This window comes from Jaculus jaculus, chromosome 16 (genome assembly GCF_020740685.1).
Source record: "Jaculus jaculus isolate mJacJac1 chromosome 16, mJacJac1.mat.Y.cur, whole genome shotgun sequence".
Classification (NCBI taxonomy): Eukaryota; Metazoa; Chordata; class Mammalia; order Rodentia; family Dipodidae; genus Jaculus; species Jaculus jaculus.
The window spans coordinates 13346185-13364975 of record NC_059117.1 but is presented as its reverse complement, the minus strand read 5'-3'; the positions used below and the strand labels follow the sequence as shown (position 1 = coordinate 13364975).

At 49.4% G+C, this 18791-nt stretch overlaps 2 protein-coding genes across 2 annotated transcripts; one reads left to right on the top strand and one right to left on the bottom strand.

Annotated features, from left to right (window-relative positions):
- Nucleotides 1-3001: 3001 nt before the first annotated feature.
- Igfbp1 (insulin like growth factor binding protein 1) lies at nt 3002-7237 on the top strand. The gene is made up of 4 exons (XM_004652927.2): nt 3002-3475; nt 4865-5049; nt 6068-6196; nt 7007-7237. The coding sequence occupies exons 1-4, from the start codon at nt 3106-3108 to the stop codon at nt 7136-7138; spliced, it is 816 nt and encodes a 271-aa protein (XP_004652984.1). The 5' UTR covers nt 3002-3105; the 3' UTR covers nt 7139-7237.
- Nucleotides 7238-10954: 3717 nt separating this feature from the next.
- Nucleotides 10955-18460, bottom strand: Igfbp3 (insulin like growth factor binding protein 3). Its single transcript, XM_004652704.2, has 5 exons — nt 18037-18460; nt 14765-14991; nt 14186-14305; nt 13195-13333; nt 10955-12141 (listed from the first exon to the last, which is right to left on the bottom strand). The coding sequence occupies exons 1-4, from the start codon at nt 18443-18445 to the stop codon at nt 13208-13210; spliced, it is 882 nt and encodes a 293-aa protein (XP_004652761.2). The 5' UTR covers nt 18446-18460; the 3' UTR covers nt 10955-12141; nt 13195-13207.
- Nucleotides 18461-18791: the final 331 nt, after the last annotated feature.

Sequence of the window (18791 nt, the reverse complement as noted above, 5' to 3'; positions counted from 1 at the left end):
TCTTGGGCCATGAAGAAAGGACTGAGAGGAGACACAACCGTGACCATGAAGACACACTGGGCTCAGGTGGCCTCAGTCTGCATGGTTAGAGGCCCTAATGATGCTAATGAGGTCCCACGTGCCACACACAAGCACTTGGCCACACACAAGCACTCGGCATGCTGATGACTCCAGGGATTCCTTGGCACCTTGAGCTGACGTGTGCTTCTCTCTTGAGTTTCCTCATTATCTGCTTCCACCACGGCGGGGGAATGTCTGCCGGCTTTTCTTACCTCTGGCTGCCATGAGACCTTCCCCCTAAAACATCCCTTCACACCTGTCCATTCCCTTCCCTCCTTCGTTCTGTCCTTTCCTCTCTCCCTCCCTCCTTCTCTTCTTCCTTCCCTCCCTCCCTCCCTCCACCCCTCTCTCTCCCTTCCTTCCCTCTTCCTCCATCCCTTCTTCTTTCCTTTCTTCCTCTTTTCTTCTTTCCCTCCTTCCTTCCTCCTTCCATTCTTCCTTCTTTCCTACATCCCTCCCTCCTTTTCTCTCTTCCTTCCTTTCTTCCTTTGTTCCTCCTTCTGCCTCCCTCCCGTCCTACCTTCTTCTGTCTGACTTTCCCCTTTCTTCCTTCCTCCTCTTCCCCCGTCCTCCCTCCCTCTTCCTTCTTCTTCCTTTCTCTCTTTTGGGGCAGGGTGTCACTATGTAGTCCGGGTTGGTTTTGAACTTGCAATCCTCCTGCCTGGACCTTCAGAGGGCTGTGTTTGGAAGTGTGCACCACCAGACCTGGATCTCTCATTTTCCTCACTTTCATGAATTTATCACAAGCCACAGCACGTTTAAAGGTGGTGCTCATTGTTTCTCCCATGTAGAACTTTAAGGATGGGGCTGTATCTCAATGATGCTCAGCCCACATTTAGGTGTCTGTCCAGTACACAGAAGGGGTGTGGGATGAAGGAGTCCCCAGGGCTGCTTCCTTTCTGGTATTGTGAACTGCTAGAGGCAAGGCTTCCAACACTTGCTCACAGCAGTCTTCTCAGCTTGTTCAGACCCGCGGTGGCCTCCAGGCTGTTCTCAGAGCACACGGCGCTCCTGCGGGTGTCACCTTTTACTTCTCACACCCTGCTCTCCCTCAGCACCCAAACTTTCACTGCATGGGGGGGGGGTCGCTCTTCCCCTCCAGGACCAGCTATGGCAGCACCTTTTCCTAGAGGTGCCCTGGCATGCTAAGTGCTCTTCCCTCCTGCCAGGGGGGCCAAAGGGTGGACTTAGAAGGAGCCTGTCATAGGCCTTATGGGCATCATCGCATTAATGCCTTTGTCCAGTTCCCTCTGCTCCACCATTGGCTACTGTTGGGGGAGGAAAATACGCCAACAGAAGCTCCAAAAGTGAACTGTGCAGAAGCTGGAGAAGAGACAGACAGACAGAATGGGTGTGCCAGGGCTTCTAGGCACTGCAAACAGACTCCACATGCTTGTGCCACTTTGTGCATCTGGCTTCACATGGGTACTGGGGAAGCCAACCTGTCAGGCTTTGCTGGCAAATGCCTTTAAAACCACTGAGCTATCACCCCTGTGCTCTCTGCATTATTTTATTTTATTTTATTTTTTTGAGACAACGTCTCACTCCATACCTAGGCTGGTCTCGAACTTGTGGCAATCCATCTGCCTCAGTCCCTGAGTGCTGGATGACAGGAACCACACTCAGCTTGGTGGCGTTCCTTCAGTGATGGCCACTGTCTGTCCATCCTGTGGTAGCACCAAGGCAAGGCAACTAACTCCCATTGCCCCCCTCTCAGATGAATCAAGAAGGGGCCTCCCAAAGGGGGCTTGGTGTGGGCAGCATGCCCGCATGTGCCATACCCTTCTGTGTGATGGAACTGAGCCCACTGCATTCCCACTGCCCACACCACTCCTTCCCTCAGGGCTTCACCTGGGAACCCTCCTTCCCACTTTCACGCCTCTCAGGTCCTCTCCTAGCAGGAGCTCTGCTCCTAATTGCAGTCCAACCGCTTGGACTCCCCAGTCTTGCCATTGTATTCCTTATGGCTTGGGGCTTTTTTTTTTGTCTTTTTTTAATTGAAAACAATATCCCATGATATTTCCCTCTGTCCTCCACTTTCCCCTTTGAAACTCCATTCTTCACCATATCCCCTTCCCCTCTCAATCAGTTTCTTTTATTTTGATGTCATGATCTTTTCCTCCTATCATGATGGTCCTTTGTAGGTAGGGTCAGGCACTGTGAGGTCATGGATATCCAGGTCATTTTGTGTATGCTTGGGGTTTTGCTGTACCTCAGACTTAGCAATCAGTCCATCACTGCCATCACCTTCCCTCCCACCTGCCCTGGTGATACAAGAGAACTGTGCAGACAGAGCTTTTGAACTTGAGGGCTGATAACCCAGTGCCCCAAATGCCAGATTGTCGAAGGCAGTGTGGGTCTGGCTCCACTGTCCAGCAAAAGGGTTCTGAGTCTTTCTCCCATTTGGAGACGCAGCTGATAAAGTTGTTTTCTTGGGGCTGCAACCTTGCCATTGCCCGGGGTGAGCAGTGGGTTTATTTCCTTCCTGGATGGGGGCTTCTTTTGGTAGAGGGGGGAGCAGTTCTGGGCTTTGACATCAAGAATAGCACCCACTCCCATTGTCAGAATCTGGAAGGACCCAGCTTAACCTGCCCTTCTTTGCTCTGGTCTCCCAGGCTACGCTGAGCCTAGACAGCCACTTTGATACTCCTGAACGTAAACAAGTACCAGCCCCCTTTTGGCTGTGAGCTTATTGTTAGAACTGGACTTTAACTCTGGGTCCAACTCTATCACAACAGGACAAACATAGTGGGAAACCTGTTCTCTTTACCCTCCTTCCACCCACGGTTTGCAGAGCTCATGAGCAAAACAAACTTATTTTGAACACGGGGATCCCAACACGCCTTACTGCCAATCATTAACTTCCCAGTCTAAGCACTGAGCTCCAGACCTATATAAGGAGCTGGGTGCAGGCAGCGAGTATCGTCCACTGCCCGCCAGCAAAGGACAAGTATTGGACAGCACACCACCACCACCTGCCCGAGAGGTGTGACCACCGCATCATCACTACCTGCCCTGTGACACTGCCTGCCGTCTTCCATTGTGATGTCTGAATCCGCAGCCAGCCGCTCCTGGCCGTTCTTACTCCTGCTAGCCATCCATGTCAACGTGGCCACGGGAGTCCCTCAACCATGGCACTGTGCACCTTGCTCCGCTGAGAGGCTCGCCCTCTGCCCACCGGTGCCATCCACCTGCCCAGAGATCTCCCGGCCGGCCGGCTGTGGCTGCTGCCCTATGTGTGCCCTGCCACTGGGTGCTGCCTGTGGTGTGGCCACTGCACGCTGCGCCTCAGGACTCAGCTGCCGTGCTCTGCCTGGGGAGCCTCGCCCTCTGCATGCCCTCACCCGTGGCCAAGGCGCCTGTGTGCCAGAGCCTGCGGCCCCAGGCCCGGTGGTGTCCAGCTCAGAGCGTGAAGGTACTGCAGACTCAACCTCCACCCCTAGATCTCTCTGATGGGGCCTTAGGCATGCAGAAGCTTGTCCCAAGCCCACTGTGGGCTGGGGGGTGGGACCCCAATGCCCAAGAGCTGATAGCCATAGTGGGCAAAGGAGAAAGTCAGTACCTGTGGCCCTTGGTTGCTTGGTCCTAGCAGGATGGGTCCCAGAGGAGGAATTGGTCCAAGGGTACTGTACTTGGTGGAGAGTTGGGGAGAGAGCTCACGCCTGGGACTCTTGATCCCCAGAGATAAGCAGAATAGTCAGGAGGGAGCTCCCAGGTGGGTGGGATGAAGGCCTTCCTACTCTTCCACCCCTGCAATGTCAGTGGCTACGAGCCCTTCTGTCTGGGAAGGCTTAGGATAGGAACCTTCCCGCTGCCCCAGCCTCAGGACTTTGGAATGTTCTTTGTAGTGTATATATCCTGTGGTACAGTAAGTGCTTCCCAGATGTTTACAGAACATAATGTCAAACGTTAGGAGAAAAAAAACAAACCTCACTTCCATTCATTGCCACAGACAAACAATGTTTGATGTGTATGTTGCCAGCTAAGAGTTCGACAATCAGGCTCTTTCCTGAATTTAAGGAGCGATTTGTTTGTAGTAGGAAGCTTGGGAGATGCCGCTTTGCCTGCTCCGGCCTCTATCTCACCATCTGAGCCGCCTGCACGTCCTGTGTGGACGTGGAGTTTCATGGTTCCGTGTCCTGATAGGAACCTGTAGGGCAGCGCTCAATCCTTCCAAGGGGGGAACATGTCTTGTCTGACCTTCTGATTAAATGAAATATATGTCAACGATTCTCAGATGGATTTCTCCTTGGTGGGGCTGAGCTTTGAAGTGGAGATCTGTGACTGTCCATGAGCCCTGGCATTATATCTGCACATGACTCCCTCAGGAGGTTGCAGAGAAGTGACTTCGTATGTGGGAAGGCAGTACCTTAGAGGAGAAGGGGGTGGAGTTCTGGGCCAGGAAAGTTGTATTCTAGACTTTGCTTCTAAATGAACGCCTGCTCCTGGGGTCTGGCTGAACTTCCTATTCATAGAGGGGAGCCGAGGGGCCAAGGCTCCCCACTAGTGGCTCAGGAGCTGAACCTGGCCGTTGGCTTCTTTGGGGCTTTCCTGCTCTGGCCTGTGTGCGCCTTTCTCCCTTTGCCATGTTACTTCCAAAGTGCAATCATGGGGTACTCTTGCCTCACCCCAAAGCTTACTATTTTCCCAGGGTATAATTATTACTGCTGTTGGGTTCTAGAAACCATTGATGAAAAATCCAGTTAACCATCCCAGGCTGACTGGGTGAAGGCAGGGACTCAGGTGGGACAAGGGCAGTAGATGTTTCTGGAGGACTCATGGGTCTGTGGTGCTCCCTTTTCAGAGGTGAAGGGAACTGTGGCCCCCAAGAATGAGCCCCCCGAGAGTGCAGAGATGACTGAGGAGCAGCTGCTGGAGAGCTTCCACCTGATGGCCTCTTCCAGTGAGGACCGGCCCATCCTCTGGAATGCCATCAGCACCTATAACAGCATGAGGGCCCGTGAGGTGGCCGATCTCAAGAGATGGAAGGTAGGCTCCTGCGGGCAGACTTCTAGACAGGTGACTTCATGTCCCCAAGCTCGCCGCTGAATGAAGGGATTAGTTAAGACAATCTCTAAAGGGCATTGAGTTACATGATACTGACACTGAATTCAGAACCTGTCTTCCTCACCCTTCTCTATCTTCTTGTTTTCCTTTGAAAATTAGGGCAATATAAACCTAACATATACATAAAACATACATAACATAAAAGTGGCCCCTTTCAGTGTAAGTTTATGTGACACTGAGTATATTCAGCAACCATAGTGCATTTCCTGATTTTTTTTTCTACTTTCCAACAGCTGTAAACTATTTAACTCCCCTATTTTAATTAATGGCTGGTTTTGATTCTACCACTTGGGGGCGACAGAGAATGAAACTTGGAGGGATTCAAGTTAACTTGAAGGGTTGTAAAAGTGGAAGATTACTTCTATAAACACACGCACACAGAAAAATGATAGAATGAAAGCTTTTTATGCACACTTCAGATTTTCATTTGGAAATTAAAAGTGGGGCAAGGTTAATTCTTACCTCAGGCCTTGCTTTGCATTTGATTTGGCTTGTGTCGTTTGCAAGGAAAATTGTTCAAAACTCTAGACATCTCTGCTGCTAAATTACTCATTTTAAATACCATGGTGACTCTCATTTTTACTAGAAGGCAGGTGCAGGTCAGTAGGTGGCAGGAGGGGGAAGGGTTTTGCGGCATTGGTGAGGCTCTTGCTGGGGAGGTCTTTGAGTAGGTGTTTAGAAAATCGCCAGCAAAAGTGACAGTGCAAGTCTCGTCCTTCATCCTAACAGCTCAAGACAGAGGCCCCTGCCCCACTCACAGATGGGAAGTGCAACCCCAGGCCGGCACATTACTTAACACGTAGCCCTCGGCCACCACAGCCAGACAGTCTACTGCTCCTGCCCTGTCTTCCTGGCTCGCCCAGAAGCTTCTCAGAGTTGTTGTCTCAACTAATAATGCACCGTCTCTTATACTCATCCTGACATCAAATTATTCTTTTAGGAGCCCTGTCAACGAGAGCTCTACAAAGTGCTAGAGAGATTGGCCAAGGCCCAACAGAAAGCAGGAGATGAGATCTATAAATTTTATCTGCCAAACTGCAACAAGAATGGATTTTACCACAGCAAACAGGTAGGTGGCCTTGCCAATGTGTGTTCTCATGCAGGCGGCCCGCTGCTTCACATCCCTGCAAAAGTGTGGTCTTCAAGGCAACCCTGATGTGAAGCCGCACAAATATATACACTGCCGATAATCTCATTAAGTGGGATCCACCTCCGTGGGAGCCCGTCCTGAGGTAGAGGAAGCATGATGAGCACTGCAGCGGTGGAGGCAGCCCACCCCACTTAGGCCCACAGCTGAACACCAGCACCCTCACTCAGCCAGAAACAGAGACGGGGGATCCTCAGGTCCGCCAACGTTCAGCGCTGTCAGTTCTCACTTAGAATAGCAGAGGGGAAAAAATTAATTTAGGAAAACAGTATCTAACTTTCCCCACATGAAGAAAAAGCAAGACCTATAATAAAACACAGTACCCTTATTTTGCGAAATGCCAAATGAGATCAGATGTATCAAGATGTATTTTTGAGGAGCTTTTCAAGGGACTCAGAAAAGCCCAGTTTTTATGGATTTTATCGAGGGAAACAGAGGTCTGGACCCAGCTCCAAACCGATGTGTTTCATGACAAGGACATACTGCTGGTTGGAACGCGGCTCCTCCGTCATGGAGTCCGGAGCCGAGGCACACAGGACCAAGTACCCAATGCATTGAGGCCATTATCTCATAGGCACCGCCCACATTTTGTGATGATGACAAGCTAGGCAGAGGGCGTTGGCTTTGCCACTCTCCACTTGAGGGAGACCCCACAGTGCTACTGCTGCTCTCAGGCAGGGCTGACCCGGTCACACCTCCTGGGTGTTCATGACTCTGGTGCTGTCTTTGCAGTGTGAGACGTCCTTGGATGGAGAGGCAGGGCTCTGCTGGTGCGTTTACCCTTGGAGCGGGAAGAAGATCCCGGGGTCTCCGGAGATCAGAGGGGAGCCAAACTGCCACCGGTTCTTTTACTTACAAAACTGAAAAGAAATATCTTATATGTTCTTTCACACAAATATTTAAGTATATAGTATATTTATACTCTGGAATACACATGTGTTTTTATATATGTGTGTATGTATGTATGTATGTATGTATGTATATATATATAGGAACTACTTTTTATACTCTACATATTGCTTGATATATAAAGCTGGTTTATATTTATTCACTGTAAGTATATTTTTTTCTACACAGTAACTACTTTCACTCTATTAATTTATATATTATGAAACACTTCTCAGCACTGTATATGTAAATACTTGTATTTCAGCTCTTCAGAAGTTCACATTTCTGTTTTTAAGGAGCATACAGTGATACTGCCTTGAAAATGAAAAAGTAAACATAAAGCAATGACTTTTAAAAAAAAGTGTTCCAAAGAAGGACAGTTAGCTTGTGTTTAAGAACAATCTAGTCTGTGTATCCCACACTTCCATGTCTGATGGGAATTTGCAAGGAAAGTTAAGATGCTGATTTTGTAACCAAAGCTGGATGTGGCAGTGATGTTGTTATGTGTGGAAATGTGCCTTGGATACATTGTTAAACACATACACAATGGAAACATACTTGGAATAAATACTCCATGTGGAAATATTGTTGACAGTGGACATTCATTGAATTAGTGTCATCTTTGTTTTTGAATTTTTTTTTTTTTGAGAGAGCAAAAGAGAGAGAGAATTGGTAAGCCGAAGTCTCAGCCACTCAATAGAATGCCAGATGCTTGCGCCACCTAGTGGGCATGTGCAACCTTGCACTTGCCTCTCCTTTGTGTGTCTGGCTTACATGGGATCTGGAAAGCAGAACTTGGATCCTTTAGGCTTCATAGGCAAGTGCCTTAACCGCTAAGCCATCTCTCAAGCCCTCTGAAATCTTTTTGTCTTTCACCCTCGCCTGCATCATACTTTGTGCTTTTGGGATAGTGTGATAAATGGTATTTTCTCTCTACAAAGTTTAGGAAAGAACTGGATCTAAGGGCAGGTTGTAGGAGAGGGAACGGAAGACATGTCCATGCTCTTGCAAAAGTTGCCCAAGGTTGACTGAAGAAAGGGGAGGCTTCCAGACTCAATTGAGGAGCAGCATGCTTTTCTGAATAAAAACAAATACTGAGCTGGAGAGATGGCTTAGTGGTTAAGGTGCTTGCCTGCGAAGCCAAATGACCCAGGTTCAATTCCCCAGTACTGGTGTTAGCCAGATGCGCAAGGGGGCGCATGTGTCTGGAGTTTGTTTTCAGTGGCTAGAAGCCCTGGTGCACCCATTCTGTCTCTGTCTCCTCTCTCTCTTTCTCTGCTTGCAAATAAATAAGAAAAGAAAAAGAAAATTAAAAAAAAAGAAATACAATTGTGTTCATTACTGAAATTGTTGAGATTATAATAAAATGGTAATAGAAAGAGGGAAGTCATCCCATTCATACAACTTGTAAACATTCGGGTGTGTTTCTGTTTAATGTGTGTGTACACTATGATTGCCTTCTGCTTTTGATTTATTTACCACAAACATTTTTCCACATTAACTCTTACTTAGAACCACTTCAAGGGCATTTCTATTTCAAATGCCCTTGCACTTTCTTCTGAGTTTTTCTCAGGATACTTTTGGGGTTATTTTTGGCAAATGGGGTTTTCTAGCCATGCCAATTTGAACTTCAGCTGTTAACATAGCCTCTGTGTTTTTACTCCAGGAGGTAGGGGCATCTTTCATTCCCATGTGCACATGGGGTGGCTGGGCATTGGCAACCTGAGGGTTAGTAGAGGCTAAATCCTAAGGGGGTTGAGAGTGGCTGGGAGGAATGCAGAGGGGCCGAGGAACTCTGGTCTGGCTGGGAGGCCTGGCAGGGAGGCAGAGGAAGAGAACAAAGTCAGCATACTTCCTGTGATAGGAGAGCTTTTAGGAGGAAGATGTGATCAAGGATGTTAGCTCCCCAGAGGAACAGAACCAATAGATTACATCTATCATTTATGTATATATTGATCTATCATCTATATGTTTATCAATTGATAATCCATCTGCTTATCTACTCATCTTTTTTGATGCTGGAAAATGAACCCATGGCTTCACACAATGCTAAGTAAGTGCTCTGCCACTGAGCTTTACCCCTCATTCTACCATCTATTAATCACCTACCAATCATCCATCTACTTATAATCTAGCAATTATCTACCATCCAATCATCTATTTGCTTATCTGGCTTTATCACCCATAAATCATCTATGTAAATTCATTTGCCCATCTATCTCTACCCATCAGTCATCTATCATATCTATCCATCTGTCCATCCACCCAACATCCATCTACTCAGACCCATCCACCCACCAACTGATGGAAATTTGATATGAAGACTTGCTCACACCCCAGGGAGAATAACTCCTACCACTTGTCATATGCAAGGTGAGGACCCAGGAGAGGAGACAGTGGCAGAAGTCTGAGATCAAGGACCTGAAAATTAGGGCCCTGATGGTGGACGTCTGACTCTGATAGTTCCAGATGGACAGGAAGAAGAGTGAAATTGCTTCTGCCTTTTTAAAAAGTTTGAGGGACTCACACACACCCTTGAAATAATGATCACTTTGGACACCCAGTGGAAAGAACCTCATGAGAATGGACTGGTGGTAAAGGGTAAAATGGGTTTTTCATCAACTAGTGGGTTTATGAAGCATCATTGTGTGTACACACCTCTGCAATGGCACCAAGGAGCCAGCCAGGTTCCAGTCCTGGTTTCACCCATGCTCGGGCTGCAGGGGCATGCACTCCAGTCTCCAGGGCAACCCATGGCCAGTGTGTGCCCCTCTACTCCCGATGATGAGTTCACTTTCCCTCTTTTCCTTGAAGTGTTGCAAGCACAGTACCTCAGGGCTCTAGCCTCGCATTTTCCTCACTTGCATCCCATGGCCAAACTGCACATCCTCAGACTTCTGAATTGTTCACAACTCTGTGAACCATTTTGGATGTCTGCTCAGTGTAAGTCTGACATGGCTCTAAACACAGGATATCTTGCCAGGGTTTGGTGGTGCACTTGGGAGGCAGAGATAGGAGGATTGCTGCGAGTTCGAGGCCAGCTTGGGACTACATAGTGAATTCCAAGTCAGCATGAAAACAAAAACAAAAAACAAACAAGAAAAAAGTATATCTTGATGCACAGTCTATCCTCCAATGCCCAGAAGTCACTGGGCTTAAGACTTGTCTGCAACTGTTGTGACCATTGCTCCAAGGCTGCAGAGAGGGAATGAGATCGTAGAAGCCAACTCAGCATCCATGGGCTTTCCCCTAGCCCTTTCTGGCCTCTGTCCACCTCCCTTCTCAAGTATCCAGTGGCAGAAAGGCTTCAAATAAGAGAGGACTATGGCCGGGTGTGGTGGTGCATGCCTTTAATCCCAGCACTCGGGAGGCAGAGGTAGGAGGATCACCATTAGTTCGAGGCCACCCTGAGACTACATAGTGAATTTCAGGTCAGCCTGGGCTAGAGTGAGACCCTACCTTGAAAAACCAAAAAAAAAAAAAAAAAAAAAAAAAAAAGAGGACTATGCCTCATCATGCCTCCTGCCTACCTGCTCTAAAGGGAACATGACACACAACCCAGAGAGGCAATGACTGGACTATCATTGAGATGCATCTGCTGACCTGCGGTACCATCTCACACCATGACAGCCAGCACCACCACCTCCCACACCTAGATACCAGAAATGATTTTACTGGGGTTTGTTAAGAGATAGAAGCAGGGACACATTTGTGTTGATGCAGTTGTCTACCATGTAGAATATTCTACCCTCTTGATTATTTTGCAGGCAGTCAAAAAACAAGGGAGAGTTATTTTATTGTTAAAAACTTTATTTACTATTTATAAATACATTGCAAGACAAATTTTTCAAAAATACTTTCCCCCCCCAAAACTTAAAAAAATAAAGAAAAGCTAATAGGTAGGCAGAGTGTCTTGAGACTCTTCTGTGTTCTCAAGGAGAGCTCTGTGCAGTGTGTACCCACCCTGTGGGCCAGTGGAGCAGGGCAGAGTCTCCTTATGCCCTATGTTGCTAGACCTCCTTGGGTTTGGTCTTGGGCAGAGTAGCCCAGCCTTCCGACATGGGCTCCCTTCCTTGGGTGTGATTATATCTAGTATCCATAACATTTTATCTAGGATTATCTAGTATACATCCTATTATATTTGGGCTATGTTGTATATATTGTTAACATGAATGTATCTTCTCTGCATATATGTGTGACTTATAAAGAAATTATGAGAAGGACCTTAAGTTCAACATGGCTGATTCTCTTTAACAAGCCATTCATCTTTCCTGTTTAGAGAGTAAAGATGAGAGATGAAAATAAACCTTTTGCCTTTAAAGAGTTCGTCCCCCAACATAAACTTGGTTTTGAGGGGTTGGATTAAAAAGTTACTTGTGATGACTTCTGTAGGCTCCCAGAGCGCTCTGGAACATTCTTGGTCATTGCATTTTGGTAAATAAGTCGTTTCCAGGTAGGCCAGGTCACCTGCAGATAATGACCCAGGCCCTCAATTTGGAGATGAAACCATGAGGGGCATGAGCTGAGGAGGTGTGTCAAGATGTCCAGGTGATGGGAAATTAGGTAGGAGTTTTCCTACTCTCCACAAGGCCTATGCTCCTTTAGAGGGAACGGGGAGGAGTTCTCTACATCAGCAACAGAGCCACTGGAGTCAGAAAGGCTAAGGGCCAGCAGCTTTGCAGCCCGTGCTAATGGTCCAGGAGGGATGGTGTCCATGGTCTGAACAAACACATGAGTATTTTTATAGGAAGCAACAGGAAAATCCAAACTGACTTTTGCTGACTACTGGAAAGTAGAAAGATGCTTAAGTTTACCACTTAAAGGAACCATAGGCATTTCAAAAACTTGTCTAAACTTTGGTTTGTGTTTTTACATCAGTTCACCACAAAAAGAAATAGAAATCAAGGATGTAGCCAGCTGCTGATCATGTCCTTGGCAGTCTTTTGTGCAAAATAAGGCGTATTTGAGCTCCACATTGACTAGAACAGAAAGAAAAGGAAATATATTGAAACAACAATCCCTCTAAAAATCAAAAGGGCTCAACTCTTTCTCCCAAACATAGTTCCAGGCCCCAGGCACTAAGAGTGGCATGGTATGCAAAGAGCTGGAGCTTCAGGCTATACATATATATATATATATATATATTAAAGATTAAAGAGAGAGAGAGAAATGGGCACACCAGAGCCTATAGCCATGGAAAATAAACTCCAGATGCATGTGCCACCATGTGAATCTGGCTTACATGGCACCTGGAGAATCGAACCTGGGTCCTTAGGCTTCACAGGAATTTGCCTTAACCACTAAGCTACCTCTCCAGCCCCAGACTGTATACTTTTGAACAAAGAATATCATAAGACACAGTACTTATAAAAAATTGGAATTACTTTTTTCTAACTTAGAAAGAAAATTCTAACTGAAAATGAGAATTTCTTATATCACTGAAATTGTCTTGAGAAGATGAGAGGAAGCATAATTTTCTATTTCCTTAATGCTTTCATTTATTGCAAGCAAAAGGAATATCCAATATGAAAGTATACTTTAAAACAGGTCTTTAGAATTTGAGTCTTAGATTTAAATAATCTTTCTTAAAACTAAACTAATCAGAAACAGAATATTCCTAATCCATTTTGCAAAATGAATCAGGAACATCTTTAATTTAGAAACAAGGGTCTTTAACCAGCCCTTGGAGAGGAAAATCTTTTCCTGTGAAGAGAAATGAATACAGGACTTCTGCAGAAAAAGCTTTATTTTAAGAAATCTTCCTATCATGTGTTCACGGGTGTTTCCATGTTCTACGTTATTGAGAATAGCACAGTCTTTGCAGCCACACTAGTACTGGCCTCTTTCCCTCAGCATGTGTGACTGGGCTGGGGACTTCCCTGTCCCTGGCCTCATCTGAGGGAACAGTCTCCTTCACTTTCCTTTCTTGGGTGAGTGGAACCATGGGCTGGCTGGTGGCCTGGAGCATTCCTCCTCACTCTCAGCCACTCCCTGTAGAAAGCGCGCAGGAGTGGGGCAGGCCCTTGGCTTACATGGGGCGGGTGTCTACTGGCTCTGCATGCTGAGGCAGTGCACATCGTCCTTCCCCTTGGTGTCGTAGCCCGGCAGGGGCTGCCCGTACTTGTCCACACACCAGCAGAAGCCCCGCTTTCTGCCTTTGGAAGGGCGGCACTGAAGGAGAGAGAGAAAACCCCACAGAGTAAGTACAATGGGCAAGTTGGTATCCAAGGCCTAACGTGGTTTTCCTAGCATGGGTCTGTTGAGCTGAGAAAGTACAGTGAAAATCAAGACCATCAAAGAGCCAACCATGCTCAACTGGAGATGCATACACCCATGTGGGAATAACCTGTCCCAGAAAGCTGGAAGAGATGCATAGTTGAAGTCAGGCCATGTCTCTCAGAGATCACCCCCAGCCTTACCCTGGCTACCTTCTCAGTAAGAATCTGCTAAACAAATGGCTGCTATAAAATGCCAATGTGGATGAGAGTCAAGAGAACAGCGATGAATGAGGCTCAGGCTCTTTGATCATGACCACTGTCATGAACACAAGCGCGTGGCCATGCTGCGGCTAGTATTACTTACTTCAGCAGTCTCCCAGACTCTCTAACTAGAACGTCCAGCTGCCACTACTTAATCATAGCTGCATCTGACAGAGGCATACAGACTGCAACATAAGAACATCTTAGTTTGAGCTTTTCACCATCAGGGAGAACCAGCATGGGATCTACGTTCTCATAGCAGACATTCACTACTGAAAAGGCCACTCCGTGACAACAGAGGGCGCCTCTGGTAGCTTCTTATTTGCTCTGTGCGAGGGATGTTGAAATAGATGGTTGAAAGGCAGTAAAGCTTAGGATTTCAGCTTAGCCCCCCCCCCCCCAACCCTTGGAACAAATCACAATGGCACAAAGTCACAATGCCATTGTCGCACAGGCTTGGGATTCCAGGGGGTTGTCATGAGACCAATTTCTCTTCTAAGCCCTGGGAGATAGGAGAAGATGACATCTGCAGGCCCTCACTCACCTGCTTCTTCTTATAAAACCCCTTCTTGTCACAGTTTGGGATGTGGACGCCCCTGGGACTCAGCACATTGAGGAACTTTAGGTGGTTCAGTGTGTCCTCCATTTCTCGACGGCAGGGACCCTGTGGGTGAGCCCACATCAGAACCTCGGCACAGTTAGGTTTCAAGAAGCCCACAAGACCACCCATCTCCAGTATATTCCGCTGGAATGAGTAGGAAGGAGGTCCCAGTAGGATGACCCCCATTGTTCCCTGTCTTTTGCTCTCTCCAGTATGAGACACAGAACCTGGAAGGGGTCCAAGAATCAGTCAGTGGGTTTGGGAAGCCCAGTGAATAGAATAAGCCATGTTCTACGCAGGATCTTTCTTTACCTGCAGGGCTTATCACACTTTACAAGTACAGTTCAGTCTGAGCCTGCCAGGAGCCTACGAGCTAGGAAAGAGTCAAGACTCTTTACCTAAGGAGGGGTGAGAAGAAGGTGGGCCTTGACACCGCCCACTCATCAGCCAGGCCCACTGGGACTTGCCATAAAGAATGTCTTGTGGGTACCCCCACCCCACGAGGAGAGGAGAGGTTCTCACGTGTTCTGTCTCCCGCTTAGATTCAGAGGAGTAGTTCTGGGTGTCTGTGCTCTGAGACTCATAGTCAACTTTGTAGCGCTGGCTGTCCTTGGCGTGGCCTTTCTTGATGACGTCTATTTTTGCATGGAGAGGGTGGAACTTGGAGTCAGCCACCCGGTGTGTGCTGGACACTGCCTGGCTCTCCACACTCCCAGTGCCGCGGTCCTCCTCGGACTCACTTGAATTTCCTGGAAAACGCACAAGGGAGACAAAGAGGTGATAACTGGTATACAACAATAGTCTTCAAAATCTTGTTGCAAGGGAGTCACACCCTACATGGCAATGTCATTCAACAATCTCAATAAAGTTAAGAAAAATAGCTGGTTAAACTTTTAGTCTATAATATTCCTTGTTGCACCTCAACCGCTCTGCTTCAGGAAGCCAACTGTTCAGAAACTGCTCTCTCCTGCTTTTACTGCTCCCCCTGCAAGCAGAGGAAGGAGTAAATGCCAATGCCTCTCAGTGGAGGCAAAGGCAGCAAGTTCCACGACCGACCAGCAGGGGGCAGACGCACCTCAGGTAAAGGCTGCAGAGCTAACCAGAAAGGGACTCCCAAGCGCTATCCGCGATCCTCTCTCCGGGTGCAGCTGTTGCCAGGGGACTTGGAAGAAATATACATTCCCCACCCCCAAGTACTGAGGAAGTGGCAGCAGTCTGGTGTGAACAAATCCCTCCTGGGGTTCTAACATTTGCTCAAATTTGAGTAGTACTGTCTGCTTCCACGTGGTGAGCAGGACAGAAATAAATATGCGAGCTCTTACCAGACTGGCCTAGACGGGGAAGCAGTTCCATAAGAAGCGTGGCTCTCTAGGAGCCCAGACTCATGCCTGTGGCGGTGCTGGAGGCTTACTTCCCAGCTGCCTGTCACGCTCTTTCCTCGAGGTCTACACAGACCCTATGGGGGAGCACTTTTTGGGTGAGACCCACACGGGAGTGCACAGGAGCAGAAAGCACCAAAGCCGGGTCCACAGCACAGACCTGTAAGTGTCTGATTCCCCGGGGCTGGAGCTGAGGGACAAGGCCCCTCTTGCAGGACGCTTTTCCCTAATCCAAGGTGCTAAGGAGGACAGCTGCACCTTCAGGCCGGGCGCTGTAAACTTATGAATTAGTTCGGATCTTAAGTATGTGAACTAAATTTGTGGCTTAATGTGTGGCCAGAGTTTTCCATTCCTTTTCCAGGAGAAAGTTGGGGTGGCTGTAGGACTGACGTGGGGATCCAAGGCCAGATGCCCTGTCCTCAGTGTCCAGCTCTGACCTCTAAAGATTCAGCCAGCAGGTGACTATCACGGAATTTCTTTGCTCTCAAGCAAAGGGCCTTGATACCTCCCCTTAGCAGGGTGCTTCGGTCGGTTGTCCATCTGGTTCTGAATTTATTCGGCCTGGGTGCATAGTGCCCAGCGGTAGCTGAACTCTTTCTTGCCTCTTGGGACGTGCCTGGCAGTGGCACCCTGCCCACAGGGAAGCCACAGGCTTGGCCAGAGGCTCTTGGCCAAAAGGAGCAAATGCCTGATTCCCTCGGAGTTGCCAGAGGGCTGCAGATGCAGCTCTCTCTGGAAAGCAGCAACCAGCAGACTTCTCAGGAGGCCCCTCTGGACCCTGAGCCTCAGTTTCCTTACCTGCCCAATAGCCCCCAGAGGTCCAGCTGCAAAGCACCCCCCCCCCCCAAACAATCTGCTCCTCACTGAGCACAGATTCCCAGGGTCTAGAGCAGCATTTGGCAGAGTAAGTCAACAATTAAAATAATGGAGTTGGTTTAAATTTGCTTTAACTATTTTTTTTAAAGGAAGAGTTAGACAAAGAAGATGCTAAGAATATGTAAATTAGTATATTTGCATTTCTTTTCCAAGAGCCCTAGTAACTTCTAAAACTTCTTTGTTTTCTTTTTAATCCTTAAACCGCTGATGAGGGGGACAAGACAGTGTGGTGGTTGGCTGGTTCTATTTAAGAAATAGAATTGTGGCTTTAGATTGTCTCACAACCACTATTATCTCCAGTGCAGCTTAGAAGTCATTGCACTGGGTTTATGATCTTGTAACAAGCCACATCAACTTATCCTGGTGCTGCAATGGCGGTTCGCTGTAATGGTCATTAACGCCCAAATAAAATGGCAATGTTGGTATTTCTAAGGTAACTTTCTGAATCCTCCAAAACACATGAGAAGGAAAAACCTTCACAGCACAGAACATAATTTTGCTCTTAACAGAGCTAGAGAAACAACTGGAACCCGGCTTTTTCACGAAACCTCTGCTTCTCAGGACTGAACAAAGCCAGGCAGACCTTGCTCGGGAGTGCAAATCTGCAGCCCCAGGAATCAAATTAGCTTTGGGGTGGGAGTTTACAGGGCTCTGGCGGGCAGGAACCTTCCTAACATAACTGAGCCCGGCTAAGCTGCCTGGAATTGAGAGGCACCGCTGCCAAGTCTGTTTACATTTCTTTATTAAACGACAATTGAGGCTCTACGTGGTTACCTACGTGATAGTGCCCTTGCCAGAGGTCTGCATTTGTCCTCTCTGGGGAGCGCTCCTAATGCACCCCATTCCTTACACTTCGGATTAAGAAGGGGACGATCTTGGGACGGATTTCGACTTCCCTCGTGGTCAAGGAAATCATCTCAGCCTGCATTCCCAGCACCCCGCGCACAGGGGCTACGTTCTGGGGGACCCGAAGGCGCGGCAGGACAAGGGCTCAGATCAGGGCAAGCGGGGGTAGGAACTTGGATTACTGCAGCAGCAGGTAACCTTGCGACGTTCCTACTTCTTGGACCTGAATTTGCAACTGCAAAGATAGCAGTGCTTGAATTCGACGTCAGTTTCTGCAAATGGTAGGGCTTTTCAAGACAGGTCACTTCCACCAACGTGCCCTCCTCCAGGTCCAAAACGATCCCGCTCCCTTCGCCTCCCCGTCCTCTAAGGGATTGAGGCGCTCCTCCCCATTAGGAGAATGGAAGCCTAGGAAGCTACAGAGTCCACATCTGTGGACCCCGTTGGGCGAGGAGATTCTCCGTGACCAGCATCCTTCCGCTGGCAATAGACTCTGGCGTCCACTCTCCCCATCATTTTAACGTTCGATCCACGTTTCACTAAAAAGCACTTCGCAATTGGCAAGAACAGTGCGCCCCGGGAAGCGAGCAGGGTGGTGCAGGTCCCCTCGCCTCCCAGGGGCGAATCTTCCGGACCAGAAGCGCAAAGCAGCCCGAGGCGCAGAGGGGAGGGTGGTCCCGGCGTTCGCCTTACCTGGAGCCGAGGGAGAGGGCAGCAGGTAGGCGCGCAGACGGCTGGCGACGCTGGCGTTGACGCAGAGGCCGCGGCCGTCCAGCAGCGCCTGCAGCGGGCGCGGCTCCGCGGCCGGGGGCTGGCAGCTGAGGCCCGAGCCGCAGCGCTCCGTGTAGACGCCGCACGGCTCGCCCTCGCGCAGCGCGCACGTCAGGCAGCAGCCGCAGCCGGGCTCGCGCACCAGCTCGGCGCAGGCCGGCCGGGTGGGCGGGGGCGCGCACTGCGCCAGCGCGCGCGCGTCGCACGGCTCGCAGCGCACCACGGGGCCCGCGCCCACCGCTCCCGCGCCGGCCCGCGCCCCCGGGGGCCCGCGGAGCAGCACCAGGGTGACGAGCGCAGCCGTCCACAGCGCGGGGCGCGCCCGCTGCATGGCGAGGGACCTGCGGCGGGGCGACCGGAGCTTGCGGGGGGCGACACCGGGACCGACGGCGCGCGGAGCGGGGCTGCGGGCGGGCGGGCTGTGCGCAGCGGGGAGCAGCGGATCCTCAGCCTCCGGACGACTTCGCTCGCTTCTGGGCAGCCGGGGCGCTGCCGGCCGCTATATAGAAGCCAGGGTGGCCGAGGACACGCCCCGGAACGGCGCGCCCGCCGGGTGGGGGTGGGGGTGGAGATGGGGGGTGGGCCGGCGCCGGCACAGCTCCGGGGGCCCGCGCCTCGCCGCCAAGTGGGGGGTGGGGAGGCGAGGACGGGGGCCGCGCGTCGCACGTCCCCACGGG